Genomic DNA, 25,252 nt, shown 5'->3' with positions numbered 1-25,252 from the left:
CTTGGGTGACATATAGAAAAAGTCCATATGGACCAGAAGGATGAAGAGAAAGGCTGTCGCATGTCTCACCTTAATAAGAGCAGAGCAATGTCCCATGTCCCATCTCTTAAAAACCTCCAGGCCGGACTTTTTTGTGGGAGAAAGTGAGGGAATCAGGTCCAGCAGATCTCCAACAGCATTCAGGAACTGAATCTGGAACAGGGTTATGGGCTGGGAAAAGAGAGAGACTGCACTTAACATTGATTTCAGACAATCAGATGTCATTGTCTATTGTGAGGGCTCCTGTTGCTAGGTATCCATTACATTATTGCTTTGTGAAGGTTCCCTAATGTAACAGATACACTAGATTTTATTGTAGTTTATAAAATGATTTTTATTACTTTATAGTTTGTGAGACATTTTAGCCTGTTAGCCACAGATTTGGGGAGTGGGTCCTATGAGAGTAAAATAAACAGAGCCCTCTGCTTGCATTCCTCTACAGCAGGTTTTTTCAGTCTTGGCACTAGTGATATTTGGGGCCAAATAAGTCTTTCTTGTTGGGCAGGGGGGCTGGGCATTGTAGGAAGTTTAGCAGCATCCCTGGCCTCTACCCACTAGATATCAGTAGCACCCTCCCAATTTTGACAACCCAAAATGTCTAGGCATTGCAAAATGTCCTCTGGTGAGAAATCATCCTTAGCGGAGAAGCACTGCTTTACAGCGAAAATATTCAACTAAGGTGCTTTTGATTTTGATCGTATGTTTAAAACAGGACTAACAGACTTGACAGCATTAAACCTGAGGCAATTATCAGGCTTGAACATGAACTCTGTGTTAACTAGAGAGCACTGCTCCAGCAAGATTCAAACCACCAGAGTCGCCCAGGGCTAGGCATCTACAAACAAATTGGTTTTCGGACAGAGGTGGTGAGAAGACAAATACACATGACAATTTTAACAAAAGCAAAAGCAAGAAGAAAAACCACCTGATTATTTATTTATATAAACATTCTCTTTGTTCTGTTTTTGAATAAGTAATCCATTCACTATTCAATATTTTTTTAAATTATAAGATCTATAGTGGAAATTCTCTTCACTCCTATCCTCTGTTCACTCAAGACCCACCCTGTCTCCAGTTTACTACCACTTTTATTGGTTTCTTGCGTATCTTTAGACTTCTAAAAATGTCTTACAAATACATTTTTTAACATAAACGATAGTGTGTTACATATACTTGTCTTCACCTTGATTTTTTTCTCTTAATATCTTTTCATATCTTGGGGACCTTTCCATATTTGATATAAAAATCTTCCTCATTCTTTTAAATAGTATTCCAATGAATGGATGCATTATAATATTTTTAACCAGTATTTTATTGGTAGACTTTCAGGTGGTTTCTAGTCTTTTGCTAATATAAATAATGTAACAATAGTCAGACTTGGACACATCATTTTGTATGTGTGTGAGTCTGTGTGTGGGACAGAGCTCTAGAAATGATTTTGATTTTAATAGATATTTCCAAATTGTTTTCATAGGGCTTATTTCAATTATACTATTACAGCCTAACAACATATTAAACAACAGTTTGACAGGTGAAAAACAGTATCTCATTGTAGTTTATACTGGCATTTCTTCTACTATGAGCACTGCTGAGCATATGTTTAAAAATCTTTGGATTTATTTTTTGTGAACTGTGAACTGTGAATGTGCTTTATCTGTTTTTCTACCAGGTTATTCTTGTTTACCTACTTTTAAGAGTTCTTTAAGTATTAGAGAGATTAGTTCATTGTCTCCGAGATGAATTGCAATATATCTTTCAGTTTGTAATTTGCTTTTAAATATTTTGCCTTTATTTTAAAAATTAAGAATGATACCATACATATGAAAGAATAAAGATGTATATGCACAGTTTAAGGAAAAATAATAAACTCCTATTACCCACCTCACAGTTTTTTAAAAACAGAATATTATACATAATAATATATAATAATATATAATCATAGAATATTATTGTACATTTTATAAAACTTAGACATTTTTCTTTAACAAACATGTTGTCTAAAACACTTGCTTTATTAGGTTAATTAAATAGCTAGTACATTCATATGGGGCTCTTTAACCTACCCCAGAGTATAGCATGAATGAGACTGAAAGAACACAGAAACAAGCTGGTTTATTTGTGAGTTAACCTGACACTGAGTCAGGTGCTAGTAATGAGATAGATAAGACAGTTCTTTTGTGCAAGAAATTTATTCTCTAGTCCTAATTTGATCTTCTCCTTAATTGGAATGTATCAATAATTTTAAAGATAATTTTCAATATTCTTGCCATACCATATAAATCCTGAGTAGCTTTTAAAAAATCTTACCTTTGTTCCTTCTACTATAGCCCTCTTCGTGGCCCCTACATATAGCCCATCCATTTGTGCCATAACATAGCCTGTGTGTCTCCAAAATGGGTCATCCTTGTAATTTTTGATGTTATCCCGGGCCCACTGATCTTGCTTCCTGGAAGACAAATTAGATTTGTACTAGAGGTCTCCATCCAAAGCTAAATTAAACCCAGGTATTTAGAGATTATATATTCAGATACTTATGTTAGCTAGTATAATTTAAATTCTGGATCTTATAACATTCCAATCACTTTGAAAGGATATCAGAGCAAATCCTAAGTGATTTTTAATTTCTCCCAAGGACTATGACTCTTCCATTATAACTTCCCCCATGCTCTATCTAGAACTATCTAGAAACACAGGTGTAATATTTACTTATCTGTGATACTGAGACCTAAGAAAGTCGAGGATAGACTGGTTCAAATATATCTTATATAAAATCATGTTTCACTAAAACGGTAAGGACAAGTTGATTAACTTTTCTTTGTAGATAGAAGTGATAAACAACAGGAAAAGACAAAAGCTCTTAAGGACAGGGGTGGTTTGTATCTGTCTATTTCTCTCAGATCATTTTCATAGTTTATGGTTTGCCCTATTCCAGTTGTCGCTAATAACAGCCTCAATGCCTCTGTCCTAGGAAAAAGTCTTTTTTTTTTAATAGTCCTTTCATTCTCTTCTCCTTTTGTTGTCTGCACTTTATGCAGGATGAGCTGATATAAATTTGTATACTAAACGCTATTTCTGGTGTGTTCAGGCTATATCTCTAGATCAATTTAAAAATACAGTGCCACGGCTCCATGGGATCTGGCCCAGAGGCTCTGTAGGACCTTAGCATCTGGCGAAGGGGTTGCTTAGTATATAATTTGGAGGGCCAAACCAAGAGCTCCTTTATCCCCAAATTAGTCTCATAGTCTGTCATCCCACAAATATAAAACAGATTTTCTGAATATCGAGAATTATTAGTCTTCAGAAAACTTTACTAAAATGGAAATATTCTCAGAGGATGTTAAGAATTATAACTTTAGATATGAGCTAACTTCCCAGCTAAGATGAGTCACCAGGTCCATGAAATGGAAACACCTTTCAGAGGGAGGAGGAAGGATTTCTGCAAGGAGAGAAGCCCCCAGGTGGAAGGGATCCAGGGGTTTGACTTTGCCTGTCTTGCACTGGTGAGGTCCTCCTCCAGCTGCATCAGCAACTGATAATGGGATACTCAACCTGACCTCTGAAAGAGCACAAATTAGAAGGCATTTGTCCACAACCAGTTTTCATGCCATCACCAAAAGGTGCTACACTTAACTACAAGAACTACTCCAGATTCCTGCCTAAGAGATGGAAAAGAAATTGGTGAAGGAGAAATTGCTGTTTGAAATGACAGATTCAAGCCCTGAAGCCTCAACAGCAATGAGAAGAGGAAAGCTTACGTTAAAGAGGAATACTTACGTTAAAAACTCCTGTACTTTATCCACCACGGAACGTTCCTTAATCAGCTGTGGGTAGAGGTTTGTGAAGTGGTCATACATATGTCTGAAAGGAGAGATGAAAATTGTTACATTTCCATTTTACTTCTTGGATTTTCCCATCACAGTAAATTACCCAGTATTTTGGCTAACTGGGATGTTCCCTATGGCAAACCTTCTCTATCTTCTTTTATAAATCAAATGCACAATTTAAAATGGGGAAATATTGGGACTTCCCTGGTGGCGCAATGGTTGAGAATCCTCCTGCCAATGCAGGGAACAAGGGCTCGATCCCTGGTCCGAGAAGGTCCCACAGGCCATGGAGCAACTAAGCCTGTGCGCCACAGCTACTGAGACTGTGCTCTAGAGCCAGGTCTCTGCAATAAGAGAAGCCACCGCAACGAGAAGCCCGCACACCGCAGCTAAGAGTAGCCCCCACTCGCCGCAACTAGAGAAAGCCCGCGCGCAGCAGCGAAGACCCAGTGCAGCCAAAAATAAATAAATAAATAAATTTAAAAAAAATAAAAAAATAAAATTGGGAAATATTCCCAACATATAGAAAAGCATAGAATATAACAAACACCCAAGTATCCACTACCCAACTACATAAAATCATTAGATTTTGCCACATTTGCTTCATATTTTTAAAAAAAGATATAAAATAGAAGATAGAGTTCAACCGCTGAAACTAACTGTCCTCCCTTCTCCCCAGAGGCAACTGCAGTCTTGAATGAGTGATTTATTGTTCTCATGTACATTTTTATACCATCTCTCTCTATATATATATTTAATCATAAATAATGTATATTATTATTAATCATGTTTCAGGACAAATATAAATAAGATCATACTATCTACCACCCTAACTTGTTTATTTTTCTCCACATGATATTTTGAAAGAATTATCTGTTATCATCTGCAGCTTAAACTTATTCTTTTCATGTGTTGATGGTATCCCGTTATGACTATATAAAAATTCATTTATGCAGTCCTATGGTAGACATTTAACTGGTTTCTAATTTTTCGCTACTACAGTGCAACTTCAAACATTGTTGTAAATGTCTCTTTGTACACATTTGTTTTTCTAGTATGTATGTGTATATATACATATACATATAAAAGCAGAATTTCTGGGTTGAATGTTCTATACACCTATAGTTACTAGATACTGCCAAATTGTTCTCCACAGTGATTGTACCAAATTACATTCTCCCCAACTACATGTTAGATCTCTCCTTGCTCCTTACCCTCGCCAACACTTGGCACAGTCAGACTTTCGAATTTTCAACAGTCTGTTGTAGCTGAAATGATTCTGTGTTTTAATTTCCATTCCCCTCAGCGTTACTGGCTATTTGAGATTTTTTAAAACTTATTTAAAAAGTTAAATGTCTGGGCTTCCCTGGTGGCGCAGTGGTTGGGAGTCCGCCTGCCGATGCAGGGGACATGGGTTCGTGCCCCAGTCGGGGAGGATCCCGCATGCCGCGGAGCGGCTGGGCCCGTTGAGCCTGCGCATCCGGAGCCTGTGCTCTGCGGTGGGAGAGGCCACAGCGGTGAAAGGCCCGCGTACCACAAAAAAAAAAAAAAAAAAGTTGTATGTCCCTCATACGCTATACAGTAAACATTTTTGGTGAGCTATAATTGACATACAACATTGTATAATGATTCAATACATTTATATATTGCAATGTGATTATCACCATAGCATCAGCTAACACCTCTACCATGTCACGTAATTGTAATTTCTTTTTGGTTGTAAGAACAATTAAGATCTAATCTCTTAGAAACTCTGAAGTTTATAATACAGTATTGTTGACTATAATCACTATGCTGTGCGTTGGCTCTCCAGGACTTATCTACTAGTTGCAAGTCTGTATCCTTGAACAACATCTCCTCAATTAAAGGTTTTTGAATTGATGAAAATAATCCATTTACATCTGCTGTGATTTTCATATACTTGAATTTATTTCTGCGTTTACCATCCCATTTTTTTGGTCTCTCTTTTATGGTTTCTCTGTTTAAATAATATTTTCATTATCCTTCTTTTTACTTCTGCCAATTTAGAAGCTTTATATAAAATGTACAATTGACTCTTGAACAACATGACTTTGTACAGCAAGGGTCCACTTACACATGGATTTTTTCAGCAATTACACACTCTTTGGATATGGAGGGCCGACCATAAGTCTACATGAGGATTTTTGACTGTGCAGGGTTGGGGGTGAGGACTCAGCATCTCTAACCCCAGCATTGTTCAAGGGTCAGCTGCATTTCTATTCCATTAGTGATCATCATTAAAAATTGTGAAAACATTCATTATTATGCATTTTATTATAAAATATAAATGACTTTTTTGGGGGGGCAGTACCACGTGGCATGCAGGATCTTAATTCCTCGACCAAGGATCAACCCGTGCCCACTGCAATGGAAGCATGGAGTCCTACCCACTGGACTGCCAGGGAATTCTTATATAAAATCTAAATGAATTTTCTATTTCTCTCCTCCTCCAAACATACATATTTTAGCAAGCTTTACCCATTGACATCACCCATCATGTTATTGTTTGAAGATTTAGTTTTACCTTTTGATTAAAGAAATATTAAAATAAATTTTATTGTTTACCTTTTACAATCAAATTTTATTAACTTCTTTGTGTTTTGTGTTAACTATTTTTCTTTATATCCCAAATGTTCCCTCTTACTATATTTGTTAATGTATGTCCTATAATAGTTTAATAGAAGCCTGTGAATGGTAAAATATTTTAACTTATATATCTAAAAATATCCTTATTTTGCCCTTGCTCTTGGATAATTTAAACGGTTTTAAAACTCTAGTTAGTTATTCTTCCTCAGTACTTTAAAAATATCATCCTCATATCTTCTGGGTCTATTGTTGCTAATGAGAGGTATGCTGTCAGTCAAGCTGAGATTCCTTTGTAATCAATGTTTTTCTTTCTGATAGCTTTTTAAATTATTCCCTTTATCCTCAAATTTCTGTAGTTTCATCCTCTGTGTTGTAGCACTTTAATAGGCTGTGTCTTCCAACTAAGGACTCGTGTCTTTCTCAATTTTGATCAATTCTCACTATTACCGTCAACTATTGGTTATCTGCAATTCCCTCCAGTTTCTTTTTCTGGGACTCCTAATAGACATATGTTGGAGTTTCTCAATCAAACTTCTCTGTTTAATAACAGCTTTCTCATTATTTTTACCCTTTTCTCTTTTGGGGCAGTGTACTGTACAAATCTCTCAATACTAATGTCTGATTCAGAAATTATTTCTCTGAGTTGGTCTAGTCCAGGGTTTGCCCACTTACTGATATTTTAAAAAATTAATTTCCATAATTTTCATTTATGATATTTCAAGCAGGTTCTTTTAAAATATCTACCTGTCTTCTTACTTCTTCCTTTTTGTTCCATAAAATTTTCAGGTTTTCCTTCATATATATATGTGTGTGTGTGTGTGTGTGTGTACATATATTTTGTTGTCATTGTTGTGACCTGCAGCTTGAATGATCCTAGCTCCCCAACCAGGGACTGAACCTGCGACCTCGGCAGTGAAAGCGCAGAGTCCTAACCACTGGACCACCAGGGAATTTCCAAGTTTTCCTTCATTTAAAACTTAGAGTACCTTAAGCATATTTAAAGTCTTTGTTAAACCCATCTACAAAATTAATCTGGAGTGTATTAATGACTTACTTTATTGTTGATTTTGCTTTTTCTTAGCATTCAATTTCTTTGTGTTTTTTATCTTTTTTTAAAAAATCTTTATTGGAGTATAATTGCTTTACAATGGTGTGTTTCTGCTTTATAACAAAGTGAATCGGTTATACATATACATATGTTCCCATATCTCTTCCCTCTTGCATCTCCCTCCCTCCCACCCTCCCTATCCCACCCCTCCAGGCGATCACAAGACACGGAGCTGATCTCCCTGTGCTATGCGGCTGCTTCCCACTAGCTATCTACCTTACGTTTGGTAGTGTATATATGTCCATGCCTCTCTCTCGCTTTGTCACAGCTTACCCTTCCCCCTCCCCATATCCTCAAGTCCATTCTCTAGTAGGTCTGTGTCTTTATTCCTGTCTTACCCCTAGGTTCTTCATGTGTCCATCATCGGATGAATGGATAAAGAAGATGTGGCACATATATACAATGGAATATTATTCAGCCATAAAAAGAAACAAAATTGAGCTATTTGTAATGAGGTGGATAGACCTAGAGTCTGTCATACAGAGTGAAGTAAGTCAGAAGGAGAAAGACAAATACTGTATGCTAACATATATATATGGAATTTAAGAAAAAAAATGTCTTTCTGCTTTTTTGAACTTGGTATTCAGGCATTTTAAGTTATGTGTTTGTTTACATTCTTAAATTCTTCCCCCCCCAACCCCCTTCCTTTCTCCCTCCCTCTTTCTTGCCTCTCATTTTCTTTTAGGTACTTCCATCAGACTCCCTGAGAACCAGGTCTTATAGCGGCTTTGGGGGAACTTCTTTCCTATGGAATGCTGCACGTATACGTGTCCTGGAACCAGCACATGGATGATTTGGTTCTTTTGCCCACCCCGCCTCCCGTCAAGCTCACGGTTTCTTATAAATCTCTAAACCAGAGTGCACATCAGCAGAAGTTATTCTGTGGCCTCCTATGTTCCAAACAGTCCAAAGCAGCAAGGTTACTTCTGCTTCCCAGCCTTGATTCAGCTCCCTCAGGTCACAGAGGCCTTCACCCACCGGCCGGGGTGGCTGTCTCTGCCTGCTTCATGCCAAGGGCCCAGCAGATCCAGACCCCAGCGCTTTTCTGCTTCATTTCTGGTTCAAGAGATCTTTAATCTTGTTTGGGGGGGCCAGCTCTATTACCATGACGCTCTCTTTCTATACATTTTATCTACTATTTGCTCTAAGTTTGGAGCAAAGTGGGTCAAATGGTGAGCCCCTTGCACCCTCTGGACTGGAAGTTTACCTAAAGTCTGAGTTCTGGTTTTTATTTGATGCTTTTCATCAACCTAGAGGTCAGCACTGTAAGCGGGAGGTGACTCGGCTTCCAGAAATGGGAATCCGGCCCCCAGCACGGTGGAACTTTAGATATCTTCATCTAATAGTTTCCAGAACTGAAATCGATGCGAAGAGAGTTTTACTGCCAGTGAGGCAAAGAACATTAAAATCCTTTGAAATCTTTTATTTTATGGTCCTTGAATTCAACAAACGTCATGAGTGCTTTTCCTTCAAATTATCTGTAAATATTTTTTAAAAATTGAATTATCATATTTAACTTTTGTTTATATATCTTTTATGCTGCCACACCTATTCTTCTATCAAGTTGGCCCCTTTTCTATCATCTCTAAAACTGAGGGAGAGAACAGCAATAAAGCTGGACAGGTGTGGCTGACAGGGAAGGGACCCTCTGCCCTGGCCTCATATTCCAGGTGAATGGAATGCAGAAACTCCAGGTGAGTGGGATGACTTGATTTAGTTGCTTAGGGAAGCAAAAGCCCTTCAGTTTTCCCTCCGAGGTTGCATGGGGAAGTAGAGATGGCTGCCCGGACTGTCCGGGCTCAGGAGCCAAATGCAGCACCCCTGCACCCCTCCATGAGTTTCAGGGAGCAGCTAAAGGCTTTCTTGTCTGGCCTGAGGACATTGGGAGTTGATGGACCTCCTGGGGGCAGAGGACTTATACTTGGGGTGACTACTGCAACCTCAATGGCATTGATTTTGCAACTGGAGACCAGGGAGACCATGGAAGCCTCATTAGATGTCAGGTGGGGAAACACCCCAGCTAAAGACTCAATGAGACTGTTCCACTTCAGTAAACGTGCCAGAGAAGGACACAGGACAACCACTGCTTAAACATCCCCCCTCCCTCCAAGATGCCTCAGTAACACCAATCCATTCTGGAAAAAAGCGTTTGGAAGAGGACTGGAACATTCTGAATTGACTCAGTTTCAATGATATTTTGTCCCTATAGAAATGACTATGGTAACATTTCCTGCCATGAGGAGGAATGGGCTCTTAAAATGATTTAAATGGAAATAAAGTTCTCTGTTTTGGGAAAAAATAATTTGTGGGCTATTGACCTACCAATGCGCACTCAGGTAAAGATACAAAAATTCATACTTTTTACCTAAAGTCTCCATCACTGCACCCTGCCCAGCTCCACCCAGAGTTCCAGATCCTCTCAATTTTTCAGTCTATTTCAATATAGGGCTGTTTCTCAACTGGAGTGATTTTTCCCTCCAAGGGGCATTTGGCAATGTCTGGAGACATATTTTGTTGTCACAACAGGGGGGTGGAAGGTGCAACTGGCATCTAGTGGGTAGAGGCCAGGGATGCCGCTAAACTTCCTACAATGCACAACAAAGGATAATTCAATCCCAAACGTCAAAAGTGCTGAGGTTGAGAAACCCTGAAACAGAGGAACATTCATCCTGACTTGGGGGTGGTTGCTGTGGAGGTCCATATAACAGTAAAGACAGATGTAGATAAAAGAGGGTAACTAGGCCAGAATTATTAATATTTTTTCTTTCTTTTTGGGGGGGGAGGGGGAGGGGCTAAACTTTTTGATTCTGATATTCAGAGCTGCGGAAGAGAAACCTGCACCTTGAGACCAGAAGTGGAGGCTTCACCTGACCCTGCCCCACCCAGGGGCCCTGAGGAACATAATCCATTCACAGTCCCCTGAGAAGGTTGAGGCCCTTCTCTGATCTTTGAGCCTGGGGCCCTATACCTTTGCGTGCTGGAGCAACACAGGACAGCAGATAAGAGCAGAGGCTTTGAATTCTGAACTCAAAGCTTGATCCACTCCTTGTAGGCTCTACAACCATAAGCAGGATTCCCAACTTCACCATGCTTCCGAATTCTCATCCAACAGAGCCAAGACCAGTCTCCACGTCAAGGACGTGTTAGATTTCGTTTCAGCCCCTGTGGTGTATAAAGTCAGTAAGTTTCCTCCTAAGTTGGCCAAGACTTTGCCCATCTTTCCATCTCTCACACACACTTTGTGACAATCACAAAGACATACGGACACCTACTTTTCCCTGCGTCTTTTTGCATTGTGTTAATACCATATCATTTAGTGCTTGTCAGGTGATCTCTCCGACTCTTTCCTAGCTGTTTCAACTTCCTGCTTCCTGGGTCTGACACCATATCAGGCTCCTTTAGTATTTCCCAGTGTGATTAATCCACGTGTGTATGTGTGTGCATGGGCACAGACTCCGTGGCTGGACAGCTGGTCTCCAATTCTGGCTGCTGCTAACTAGCTTTGTGACTTTCAGCTACGTATTTTACCTCTCTGTGCCCAAGTTTTCTCTCAGTAATATGGGGATAGTAATAATATATACCTCACAGCGTGGCTGTGGATTAAATAATTTAACATATATAAAATGTTTTGAACAATGTCCGGCATATTTTAAATTATATATATATATGTGTACGTGTGTGTATATATATATAAATATAAGTGCTAGTCGTCATCATCATCATCATTATTTTGTGCTTCATGTTAAGTCCCAAATAATTACCAACTGATGGGTCACTTGATAATTTTGAGGGTGTGACTGTGTCTTACTTATCTTTGCTTTGGCTACAGCCTTGACCTGGAGCCATATTCAATTTCTAATAACAGAAGGAGCAAGTTGGGGGGGTACAGAGGAGATTCTTGAAGTATCTCTTGATGGTAAGACAAACGCCCAAAAAGGTTCCGCCTTTGACTAGTCTCTCTACTTGTGCCATAATCTTGCTAGAACCTCTTTTCATCATAGTTTTACCAACTGTTGTGTCAACACATTACCTTAAAACGAGTGGGGAGAGTACTCAGGAACTCACTCCCCACTGTCTCTCTATCCCCAGAGCCCGGCACCAGGTAGTATAACGAGGGTGTGTCACATTGAATTGTGGCATCCAAACTGGCTAGGTAATTCCAGAGGAGGTCATTTCTACATGTGCCTCAGCGACACAAGAGATCAGCCACTTTGTTAAAAACTAGAGCAGACCAGGTCCTCACACCCCCATCACCATTCTTTCCAGAAAGTTTTCCTGACTTATTTTATTGACTATCAATGACTATTTATCAGGTTTTACATCATTAGTGAGCCATCAGAGACTCTTAATTTGCAACTGTTAGGGAGCCACCCAGTAGAGTTAAAAAAAAATGAAGGCAGAAATTCCATTTGGCCAAGGCTGCTAGACAATGCATTACACGGAAATACGTAGCTGACACTTCCGATTCATCTCTCATAAAACTGGAACAACAGGATTCAATTAAACTTCATAAGCGTGTAGTTAAGTAACCACTGTGGGGGAGGGCAGAAGTGCTGTGCCAGGCGCCTGGGGTATATAAAGATGAATAAGATGGGGACCCTGTCCTCAAGGCACTAACAGGTGGTGGAGGGGAGAGATGGGGCTCTGATCCAGTGGAAATGGAATCAGAAAGAGCTTCATCAAGAAGAGAGCATCATATAACTGATTCAATTTGTTGTACAGCAGAAACTAACACAACATCGTAAAGCAATTATACTCCAATAAAGATGTATAAAAAAAGGTCATTTCTAACAGCTATATGATGTAGCATCATATTGACACACAATACAAAATATTGTAATTTCAAAAAAAAGGTATAAAACAAAAAGAAGAGAGCATCTGAGATGGGTCTTGGAGGTTGAGCAGGATTTTTTTTTTTTTTTTTTTGCAGTACTCAGGCCTCTCACTGTTGCGGCCTCTCCCGTTGCAGAGCACAGGCTCCGGACGCGCAGGCTCAGCGGCCATGGCTCACAGGCCCAGCCGCTCCGCGGCATGTGGGGTCCTCCCAGTCTGGGGCACGAACGCGCGTCCCCTGCATCGGCAGGCGGACTCTCAACCACTGCGCCACCAGGGAAGCCCTGAGCAGGATTTTGATAGGTGGAGACGGAAAAGGCAGCATCTGGCTCTCAGGAATCACAGTTCTAAGAGATGCTAGGAAGGGGCTGTGCGGGCGGCTGAAGGGGCATCACAGCAAGCCTCAGGGGCCCCTCCGGAATGCACGTCTGCGTGGTGCATCACGCAGTGAGGGGCTCCTCAGGGGCCGGGGGTGGGGCAGTGGAAGAAGAGGGAGAAGAGAGAGTGAAGAAGAGCAAGACAGCGAGAGAAGCTCCTGAAAATTGTGAATGCCTACCCGAGGCTGTGGCCCTGGTGGATCTCCCTCCGCTGCACACGGCGAAATAACCCTGCAGGAGCCACGCACTTACACCACCAGGAGCTTCCGGATACAGGACAGAGCGGGGGCCCGGGACGGTGTCGTAAAAGCGTCGTAAAAGCTCAAAGAAGCAACAAATTGCTGCGTGCTTCGAAGGTAGTGATGGAGGATTTGAGCGTATTTCTTTGTGTTTTGATTTGGTCTCTCGAGCGTTTCATAGGTTGGTAAAAGCAAATTATATTTTCTGAGGCCGTCAAACCAACGTCCTTATCTGCCTATCTCAGTCGTTCATCGCACGATGTTCGTCCTTTCACACATCCCCCCAAGGTGCGGCAGAATATAAGGCACACCGCTGCATTTTAAATGTGGTGATGTGGAAAAACGTGGCAGCCCTATACTTCCCACTGCTCTTGGCAGCTGCCTGAGCAGCTCTGCAAGATGAGAGGAAAACAAGGCAGTTCTTTCTTTTGGCCTCTGGCACAAACTCACCTTCTTTGCCCAGGCTCCAAGGCTGTGTCTTGGTACGTGGAATTGTCCTTTGCAAAACAGTCCCCAGCAGTATATGTTTTAAATTGATAAAATGATGTCTGTATGAAGATGCTATTGCTTCTCATACAACTGCCCCTGTGTAGCTGAAAACAAAAAACTCTAGCCTAGGGGGACCTTGAAGATGGCGGAAGAGTAAGACGCGGAGATCGCCTTCCTCCCCACGGATACAACAGAAATACATCTACACGGGGAACAACTCCTACAGAACACCTACTGAAGGCTGGCAGAAGACCTCAGACCTCCCAAAAGGCAAGAAACTCCCCACGTACCTGGGTAGGGCAAAAGAAAAAAAGAAAAAACAGAGACAAAAGAATAAGGACGGCACCGGCACCAGTGGGAGGGAGCTGTGAAGGAGGAAAAGTTTCCACACACTAGGAAGCCCCTCCGCGGGCGGAGACTGCGGGAGGTGGAGGGGGGAGCTTCGGCACCACGGAGTAGTGCACAGCGACAGGTGCGGAGGGCAAAGCGGGGAGATTCCTGCACAGAGGATCGGTGCCGACCGGCACTCACCAGCCCGAGAGGCTTGTCTGCTCACCCGCCGGGGCGGGCGGGGCTGCGAGCAAAGGCTCGAGTTTCGGTTTTGGACAGAGCGCAGGGAGAGGACTGGGGTTGGCGGCTTGAACATAGCCTGAAGGGGTTAGTGCACCACGACTAGCCGGGAGGGAGTTCGGGGAAAAGCCTGCACCTGCTGAAGAGGCAAGAGACTTTTTCTTCCCTCTTTGTTTCCTGGTGCGCGAGGAGAGGGGTTTAAGAGCGCTGCTTAAAGGAACTCCAGAGACGGGCGCAAGCCGCGGCTAAAAGCGCGAACCCCCGAGAAGGGCGCGAGCCGCGGCTAAAACCGCGGACCCCAGAGACGGGCGGGAGACGCTAAGGCTGCTGCTGCCGCCACCAAGGGGCCTGTGTGCGAGCACAGGTCACTCTCCACACCCCTCTTCCGCGGAGCCTGTGCAGCCCGCCACTGCCAGGTTCCTGGGATCCAGGGACAACTTCCCCGGGAGTACGCACGGCGGGCCTCAGGCTGGTGCAACGTCACGCGGGCCTCTGCCGCAACGTCACGCTGGCCTCTGCCGCCGCAGGCCCGCCCCGCACGCAGTGCCCCTCCTTCCCCCCCACCCCCCCCGGCCTGAGTGAGCCGGAGCCCCCGAATCAGCGGCTCCTTTAACCCCGTCCTGTCTGAGCAAAAAACAGACGCCCTCCAGCGACCTACACGCAGAGGCAGGGCCATACCCAAAGCTGAGCTCCTGTGAGCTGTGAGAACAAAGAAGAGAAAGGGAAATCTCTCCCAGCAGCCTCAGAAGCAGCGGATTAAAGCTCCACAATCAACTTGATATACCCTGCATCTGTGGAATACCTGAATAGACAAGGAATGATCCCAATTTGAAGAGGGGGAATTTAGGAGCGGGATCTATGATTTTTTTTTCCCTTTTCCTCTTTTTGTGAATGTGTACGTGTATGCTTCTGTGTGAGATCTTGTCTGTATACTCTTGCTTCCACCATTTGTCCTAGGGCTCTATCCGTCCATGGTTTTTAAAAAAAATTTTTTTTTCTTAATAATTAATTTTAATTGTAATAACTTTATTATACTTTACCTTCGTTCTTTCTTTCTTTCTTTCCTTCCTTCCTTCCCTCCTTTAGACAACGAATCACCCCAAATTGAGGAGGTGGTCTCTGAGAGCAAGATTTATGATTTTTCCCCCTTTACCTCTTTTTGTGAACGTGTATGTGTATGCTTCTGTGTAAGATTTTCTCTGTACAGCTTTGCTTCCAACATTTGTCGTAAGGTTCTATCCGTCCCTTTTTTTTTTCTAAATATTTTTTAATTCAATAACTATATTATACTTTATTTTATTTTTACTGTATCTTCTTTCTTTCTGTCTTTTTTCCTTCTTTCCCTCCTTCCTTCCTTCCTTCCTCCCTCCCTCCCTCCCTCCTTTCTTTCCTTCTTTGCTTCTTTCTTCCTTCCTTCCTTTCCTCCTTTCCTTCTTTCTTTCCTCATACTTCTACTAATTCTCTCTACTTTTTCTCCCTTTTATTCTGAGCCTTGTGGATGAAAGGCTCTTGGTGCTCCAGCCCAGGAGTCAGGGCTCTGCCTCTGAGGTAGGAGAGCCAACTTCAGGACACTGGTCAACAAGAGACCTCCCAGCTCCACATAATATTAAATGGTGGAAACCTCCCAGAGACCTCCATCTTAACAACAGCACCCAGCTTCACTCAACGACCAGCAAGCCACAGTGCTGGACAACCTATGCCAAACAACTAGCAAAACAGGAACACAACCCCACCCATTAGCAGAGAGGCTGCCTAAAATCATAATAAGGCCACAGACAACCCAAAACACACCACCAGATGTGAACCTGCCCACTAGAGAGACAAGATCCAGCCCATCCAGCACAACACAGGCACTAGTCCCCTCCACCAGGAAGCCTACGCAACCCACTGAAACAACCTTAGCCACTGGAGACAGACATCAAAAACAACGGGAACTACGAACGTGCAGCCTGCAAAAAGGACACCCCAAACACAGTAAGATAAGCAAAATGGGAAGACAGAAAAACACACAGCAGATGAAGGAGCAAGATAAAAACCCACCAGACCTAACAAATGAAGAGGAAATAGGCAATCTACCTGAAAAAGAATTCAGAATAATGATAGTAAGGATGATCCGAAATCTTGGAAACAGAATGGACAAAATGCAAGAAACAGTTAACAAGGACCTAGAAGAAATAAAGATGAAACAAGCAATGATGAACAACGCAATAAATGAAATTAAAAGTACCCTAGATGGGATCAATAGCAGAATAACTGAGGCAGAAGAACGGATAAGTGACCTGGAAGATAAAATAGTGGAAATAACTACTGCAGAGCAGAATAAAGAAAAAAGAATGAAAAGAACTGAGGACAGTCTCAGAGACCTCTGGGACAACATTAAATGCACCAACATTCGAATTATAGGGGTTCCAGAAGAAGAAGAGAAAAAGAAAGGGACTGAGAAAATATTTGAAGAGATTATAGTTGAAAACTTCCCTAATATGGGAAAGGAAATAGTTAATCAAGTCCAGGAAGCACAGAGAGTCCCATACAGGATAAATACAAGGAGAAATACACCAAGACACATATTAATCAAACTGTCAAAAATTAAATACAAAGAAAGCATATTAAAAGCAGCAAGGGAAAAACAACAAATAACACACAAGGGAATCCCCATAAGGTTAACAGCTGATATCTCAGCAGAAACCCTACAAGTCAGAAGGGAGTGGCAGGACATACTGAAAGTGATGAAGAAGAAAAACCTGCAACCAAGACTACTCTACCCAGCAAGGATCTCATTCAGATTTGATGGAGAAATTAAAACCTTTACAGACAAGCAAAAGCTGAGAGAGTTCAGCACCACCAAACCAGCTTTACAACAAATGCTAAAGGAACTTCTCTAGACAAGAAACACAAGAGAAGGAAAAGACCTATAATAACGAACCCAAAGCAATATAGAAAATGGGAATAGGAACATACATATTGATAATTACCTTAAATGTAAATGGACTAAATGCTCCCACCAAAAGACACAGATTGGCTGAATGGATACAAAAACAAGACCCTTATATATGCTGTCTACAAGAGACCCACTTCAGACCTAGAGACACATACAAACTGAAAGTAAGGGGATGGAAAAAGATATTCCATGCAAATGGAAACCAAAAGAAAGCTGGAGTAGCAATTCTCATATCAGACAAAATAGACTTTAAAATAAGGACTATTAAAAGAGACAAAGAAGGACACTACATAATGATCAAGGGATCCATCCAAGAAGAAGATATAACAATTGTAAATATTTATGCACCCAACATAGGAGCACCTCAATACATAAGGCAAATACTAACAGCCATAAAAGGGGAGATCGACAGTAACACATTCATACTAGGGGACTTTAACACCCCACTTTCACCCATGGACAGATCATCCAAAATGAAAATAAATAAGGAAACACAAGCTTTAAATGATACATTAAACAAGATGGACTTAATTGATATTTACAGGACACTCCATCCAAAAACAACAGAATACACATTTTGCTCAAGTGCTCATGGAACATTCTCCAGGATAGATCATATCTTGGGTCACAAATCAAGCCTTGGTAAATTTAAGAAAACTGAAATTGTATCAATTATCTTTTCTGACCACAACGCCATGAGACTAGATATCAATTACAGGAAAAGATCTGTAAAAAATACAAACAGATGGAGGCTAAACAATACACTACTTAATAATGAAGTGATCACTGAAGAAATCAAAGAGGAAATAAAAAAATACCTAGAAACAAATGACAATGGAGACACAATGACCCAAAGCCTATGGGATGCAGCAAAAGCTGTTCTAAGGGGGAAGTTTATAGCAATACAAGCCCACCTTAAGAAGCAGGAAACATCTGGAATAAACAACCTAACCTTGCACCTCAAGCAATAGAGAAAGAAGAACAAAAAAACCCCAAAGCTAGCAGAAGGAAAGAAATCATAAAAATCAGATCAGAAATAAATGAAAAAGAAATGAAGGAAACGATAGCAAAGATCAATAAAACTAAAAGCTGGTTCTTTGAGAAGATAAACAAAATAGATAAACCACTAGCCAGACTCATCAAGAAAAAAAGGGAGAAGACTCAAATCAATAGAATTAGAAATGAAAAAGGAGAAGTAACAACTGACACTGCAGAAATAAAAAAAATCATGAGAGATTACTACAAGCAACTCTATGCCAATAAAATGGACAACCTGGAAGAAATGTACAAATTCTTAGAAAAGCACAACCTTCCGAGACTGAGCCAGGAAGAAATAGAAAATATGAACAGACCAATCACAAGCACTGAAATTGAAACTGTGATTAAAAATCTTCCAACAAACAAAAGCCCAGGACCAGATGGCTTCACAGGTGAATTCTATCAAACGTTTAGAGAAGAGCTAACACCTATCCTTCTCGAACTCTTCCAAAATATAGCAGAGGGAGGAACACTCCCAAATTCCTTCTACGAGGCCACCATCACCTTGATACCAAAACCAGACAAGGATGTCACAAAGAAAGAAAACTACAGGCCAATATCACTGATGAACACAGATGCAAAAATCCTCAACAAAATACTAGCAAACAGAATCCAACAGCACATTAAAAGGATCATACACCATGATCAAGTGGGGTTTATTCCAGGAATGCAAGGATTCTTCAATATACGCAAATCTATCAATGTGATAAACCATATTAACAAACTGAAGGAGAAAAACCATATGATCATCTCAATAGATGCAGAGAAAGCTTTCAACAAAATTCAACACCGATTTATGTTAAAAACCCTCCAGAAAGTAGGCATAGAGGGAACTTTCCTCAACATAATAAAGGCCATATATGACAAGCCCACAGCAAACATCCTCAATGGTGAAAAACTGAAAGCATTTCCACTAAGATCAGGAACAAGACAAGGTTGCACACTCTCACCACTCTTATTCAACATAGTTTTGGAAGTTTTAGCCACAGCAATCAGAGAAGAAAAGGAAATAAAAGGAATCCAAATTGGAAAAGAAGAAGTAAAGCTGTCACTGTTTGCAGATGACATGATACTATACATAGAGAATCCTAAAGATGCTACCAGAAAACTACTAGAGCTAATCAATGAATTTGGTAAAGTAGCAGGATACAAAATTAATGCACAGAAATCTCTGGCATTCCTATACACTAATGATGAAAAATCTGAAAGTGAAATCAAGAAAACACTCCCATTTACCATTGCAACAAAAAGAATAAAATATCTAGGAATAAACCTACCTAAGGAGACGAAAGACCTGTATGCAGAAAATTATAAGACACTGATGAAAGAAATTAAAGATGATACAAATAGATGGAGAGATATACCATGTTCTTGGATGGGAAGAATGAACATTGTGAAAATGACTCTACTACCCAAAGCAATCTACAGATTCAATGCAATCCCTATCAAACTACCCCTGGCATTTTTCACAGAACTAGAACAAAAAATTTCGCAATTTGTATGGAAACACAAAAGACCCTGAATAGCCAAAGCAATCTTGAGAACGAAAAAAGGAGCTGGAGGAATCAGGCTCCCTGACTTCAGACTATACTACAAAGCTACAGTAATCAAGACAGTATGGTACTGGCACAAAAACAGAAAGATAGATCAATGGAACAGGATAGAAAGCCCAGAGATAAACCCACGCACATATGGACACCTTATCTTTGATAAAGGAGGCAGGAATGTACAGTGGAGAAAGGACAGCCTCTTCAATAAATGGTGCTGGGAAAACTGGACAGGTACGTTTAAAAGTATGAGATTAGATCACTCCCTAACACCATACACAAAAATAAGCTCAAAATGGATTAAAGACCTAAATGTAAGGCCAGAAACTATCAAACTCTTAGAGGAAAACATAGGAAGAACACTTTATGACATAAATCACAGCAAGATCCTTTCTGACCCACCTCCTAGAGTAATGGAAATAAAAAAACAAATGGGACCTAATGAAACTTCAAAGCTTTTGCACAGCAAAGGAAACCATAAACAAGACCAAAAGACAACCCTCAGAATGGGAGAAAATATTTGCAAATGAAGCAACTGACAAAGGATTAATCTCCAAAATTTACAAGCAGCTCATGCAGCTCAATAACAAAAAAACAAACAACCCAATCCAAAAATGGGCAGAAGACCTAAATAGACATTTCTCCAAAGAAGATATACAGAATGCCAACAAACACATGAAAGAATGCTCAACATCATTAATCATTAGAGAAATGCAAATCAAAACTACAATGAGATATCATCTCACACCAGTCAGAATGGCCATCATCAAAAAATCTACAAACAATAAATGCTGGAGAGGGTGTGGAGAAAAGGGAACACTCTTGCACTGCTGGTGGGAATGTGAATTGGTTCAGCCACTATGGAGAACAGTATGGAGGTTCCTTAAAAAACTAAAAATAGGATTACCATATGACCCAGCAATCCCACTACTGGGCATATACCCTGAGAAAACCAAAATTCAAAAAGAGTCATGTACCAAAATGTTCATTGCAGCTCTATTTACAATAGCCCGGAGATGGAAACAACCTAAGCGCCCATCATTGGATGAATGGATAAAGAAGATGTGGCACATATACACAATGGAATATTACTCAGCCTTAAAAAGAAATGAAATTGAGCTATTTGTAATGAGATGGATAGACCTAGAGTCTGTCATACAGAGTGAAGTAAGTCAGAAAGAAAAAGACAAATACCGTATGCTAACACATATATATGGAATTTAAGGGGAAAAAAATGTCATGAAGAACCTAGGGGTAAGACAGGAATAAAGAAGCAGACCTACTGGAGAACGGACTTGAGGATATGGGGAGGGCGAAGGGTGAGCTTTGACAGGGCGAGAGAGAGTCATGGACATATACACACTAACAAACGTAGTAAGGTAGATAGCTAGGGGGAAGCAGCCGCAAGGCACAGGGATATTAGCTCGGTGCTTTGTGACAGCCTGGAGGGGTGGGATGGGGAGAGTGGGAGGGAGGGAGACGCAAGAGGGAAGACATATGGGAACATATGTATATGTATAACTGATTCACTTTGTTATAAAGCAGAAACTAACACACGATTGTAAAGCAATTATACCCCAATAAAGATGTTTAAAAAAAAACCTCTAGCCTGTGACCTGTATTCTTTCTCCGCCATTGGTTTGTGGCTACAGTCACAACTTCCAGAGGGTTGACATTTTAAGCTCTTCTGCTTTGCTTCAGAGAATGCTGGATACCTTTGCTCGGAGGGAGCCCCACTGCCTCTCTGCTCAGTTGAGACAGTGCACGGGGTGCCTATTGGTGCAGTCCTTCCTGGGTGACGCCTTGGGTCTGAGAGTCTCAATCACATGAATTCTTCCAGCCTCCCCTCTGCCCTATCTCTCTGCCAGAGGTCTTGTCTCTGTGAGCCCTGATTCTTTACTCCATTTGGCATTTCTCCTTCCTCCAAATTAAACTCTTGGGCAACAGAATGTGTAGTAAGCCTTCACCTCCTAGACCGTATCAGAAGAGGAAGGCAGGAAATGGGTAACCACCTCTGTCTCTTCCCTCTTCCCCAACCCATTGCCAGGGGTCTGTTTTAAGCTTGCCGGGTCACATCCCACTATTCTGAGCTTTGAGTGAAGCACAGAGCAGAGCCTTTGAATGCATGCTGATTCAGAAATTCCCCTACTTATTGGACTTTTCAGCAATGCAGTCAGAATGACAGCCTCTGAAAAGGAGCTTCTGGGAAATGCCCTTCTAAAGATGGTTTTGGTTGTATTTCTTTCTTTTTTTTTTTACATAGTAGCATTTATTTAGCCGCACAGCTTGTGGTTATGGATAAAGGAACTCAAGGATAGGTCAGTACTTTATATTATGAATAAGGCAGAAATGATAAAGCTACTTCCCAAAGTGAGATGTTAAAACTTAGGTTTTCCTGAGACATAAGAATAACAGAAGGGTCACTTTTGTCAGAAGTCTCCTCCGTCAAACTCCCTGAGCTCTCTAGTACTGATGCCAAAGTCCAAGGAAGACAAGCTTAGGCTCTCAACATTCAATCTATGTTAGCATCTCTAACACAGATTAGAGATGCTCCACTCAAGTTACATAGCTTCCCTTAATAACTCATATGTATCTTATGCGTGACTTCATTGAATATATTTACGTTCACACAACTTCAATCTGAATTATTTCTCCAAACTTGCAACTCAATTTCAAGAATGCAGTAAGAAACCAGTGGATCCTGAAATAAAGATTTGTAGGGGAAAAGAAGAAGTTCAGATTTTTACATGTTGAATACAGTTTTAAACATGTTTTTTAAATCGTATTTAGTTTATAAAGTTTTCTACATCTCCAAACTGAGAGTCCCCTATTAAGGGGACTTGTATGGTAAGGTAACAAAAATTTGGTATAAAAACAAAACCAGGAATTTTTAGTTTAAATTTTAAAAAAGAGCAGCCAGAGTCCAGCAATTAGTCATTCAACATTTGATATAATTGCCAGTACTCAGAAACAGATTAAGATCAGCACTACATTTACTATGACTAAGATGGTAACAGTGCAAAATAAGGTTTGGTTAAACTGCACTCAACAATCTAGGTCACAGAGCATAAAAGAAGAAAACCACGTCCTCAAGACATTTTATATCAAAGGAAGAATGAGGCTTATGTAAATGAGTTGCAACTTTCCTTTCCTCAAAGGTCTGTTCTCTAAAAAGGATGAGTCATGATTGCATTATTATAAGTACATATTTTGTTATTTCCATAAGACAAGGGAAGAACACAAGAATTAAATAACAATAGAGTTGGAAAGAACATTCATGTTAGACATTAAAATTTCAATTTAAAATCTTCCCCCACTTGAAAGTATTGTTCTAAGATGGTTGAAAATAAATGCTCTTAAATGTTATTTTTATTTTGAATTAATCTGTTTGTGGTCCTCAAAGAGCCACTCCACCTCCATTTGCTTTCTACCTGACAATAAATGACTAGTAAGATGAAATGACTCAGCAGTCTTTTAAAAGAGTTTCATGAGAGGGAAAGATTTAAAAATGTGTCACAATTGGGGGCTTTGCTCCTTCTAGGCAGGTATGACTACTACAGGTTCAAATGTAATTCTGATAATCTTTCTATCATATGAGAAAAACCATGGCAAATTTTCAATTCTAGTGTACAATGCCAGGAAGAAAAAACCACTGTTGGGCAAAGAAAAGGACAGAGGTTGCCTGGCAGTTCTCCACCACGACTGAGTACTTACGGGGCAGTGAGGTAACCCTCCAAAAAGCCGGCTGCAAACATGACGATCTCATTGCTCAGGGATTGAGAACCGTACCCCGCTCTGATCTCAAGGATGCCCCAGCCTGTGGTTTTCACAGAGTTATTGTAAAAGCCATAGGCATCCCCATTCCTGTCTAGGACATTTTTGACTTGTATTCTCTTCTCAGTAGGCATCCAGTATGCAGTTGCATAGTACACCCCTGGAAAAAAAGAAAAAGGAATAATGACAGGATGTCATTGAACTGAACTGCTGATACATTTTTTTTTCTTTGTAACCAACAATTCCAGCACATTTGCTTTTAAAGAGTTCTGTTCTATTACAACAGAATTGGGAAATCTGCCACACTATAGTTTGTCCTTGTTACAAGTGGGAAAATACCAGAGCCTTGACCAAGGGGGATGAACCTAGAGCACAAAGAACCAGGTCAAAGGTAGGGGCGTAGTTGGAGCATCAGAGAGGTGGGTCTAAGTGCTTCATCCTTAGAGATGGGATTTTGGGCAAGGCAGGAGCTGGAGCTCTCACCCACCTTGTCATTCAACCAAGAATAGGGTTCATATCCCTGGTCTGCAACCCTTTCCATCCCCCTCAATAGTTGGGCCAAAGCATCCATATTCTCTCACTTTCCATCCTATCTCTCCTGCTTAATTCTTTTTTTTTTCTTATCAAAAATATCTTATTTACAAAAAAATTCAATTATACTGTACATCCTACACTGGAAATACATTGAATAATTGCTAGAATAAATATAGGCAATTAATTCCATGTTTTATGAGAATGAGAGAATTTGACATTTGAATGTTATCAAAGCTTAACTTAGAACATAAATATTCAAAAAGGCAAACTCAAGTTTTAGTCTCATTTAATGGCATGGTCTGTTTTTTTCTCACAAGCTCTCTAATCAGTGAGAGTCTAAGTTGTAGAACGTTATGTAAGTTTTTGTACTCTGAAGGTAGAATGTGCAGTTTTTTCTTAAGCAGGATGGATGGCATATAGGTGTCTGCATAAAAAGGAAGCACAAAGGCAAGAAACACATGGTCGAATACTTCTCCCCATTTATGCTTCCTCACAATACTTTTTATGCAACTCTTCATGTGTTCAGTTGTTTTTAAACACAGGTCTACACAACACAGCACCAGCTACAAGGTAAGATGGGTCATGTCAAAAGTCAAACTGGATAACTGAGGCCCCAGAGTAGCTAAATTAACAAGGCTGAGGGTACCTGGTCCATCAATTTTTTATGTGCCAATTCTTTTTTTTTTTTGCGGTACGCGGGCCCTCTCACTGTTGTGGCCTCTCCCTTTGCGGAGCACAGGCTCCGGACGCGCAGGCTCAGCGGCCATGGCTCACGGGCCCAGCCGCTCCGCGGCATGTGGGATCTTCCCGGACCGGGGCACAAACCCGTGTCCCCTGCATTGGCAGGCGGACTCTCAACCGCTGTGCCACCCGGGAAGCCCTGTGCCAATTCTTGATATAACTATTAAGCCTTGATATCATGTCTACTATGTAAACACATTTATGTAGGCCAGGAACTGAAGAGATGAAGCAATTATCTGTATAATTCAGAAAAAAATCTTCCCTAGCAAGTTAAAGAGGACATGTGGAGCTTGATTCTGCCAATTTTGAATCTGTATGCCTTAGCCTTATTATAATTTATCCCACTCACCCGTATAAACCTCATACTAACATGTAAAGTGAACTGACAAGCTGGAAAAAAAAAAAGGTAGGTAAAGTATGTTCAATATATAGACAGGATCCAGTGAATACAGGTCACAGAACAAAATGATGAACTGCTTTGTATTTGTCCAAATTGTACAGATAATTTTTCCCACTTTCCTTTTTACTTAGCCTGGGAAAACACTGTGAGAATCTCCAAAGACTATCTTTAATACCCAGATTTTGTCCACTGCT

General features: G+C 40.7%; 1 protein-coding gene across 2 annotated transcripts in view; it reads right to left on the bottom strand.

The window, feature by feature from the left end:
* The window catches only part of PLBD1 (phospholipase B domain containing 1), a 78,675-nt gene that overhangs the window by 36,056 nt on the left and 17,367 nt on the right, over nt 1-25,252 (bottom strand). For both annotated transcript variants that reach the window (XM_032644190.1, XM_032644191.1), the window contains exons 2-5: nt 23,324-23,543; nt 3,814-3,897; nt 2,347-2,485; nt 70-210 (exon numbers count right to left, since the gene is read on the bottom strand). In XM_032644190.1, coding sequence (XP_032500081.1) covers nt 70-210; nt 2,347-2,485; nt 3,814-3,897; nt 23,324-23,543 — 584 coding nt within the window. The remainder of the gene's footprint in view (nt 1-69; nt 211-2,346; nt 2,486-3,813; nt 3,898-23,323; nt 23,544-25,252) is intronic.

Source organism: Phocoena sinus, chromosome 10 (genome assembly GCF_008692025.1).
Source record: "Phocoena sinus isolate mPhoSin1 chromosome 10, mPhoSin1.pri, whole genome shotgun sequence".
NCBI lineage: Eukaryota > Metazoa > Chordata > Mammalia > Artiodactyla > Phocoenidae > Phocoena > Phocoena sinus.
The sequence above is the reverse complement of the archived record's forward strand: the minus strand, read 5'-3'. Positions and strand labels throughout refer to the sequence as shown.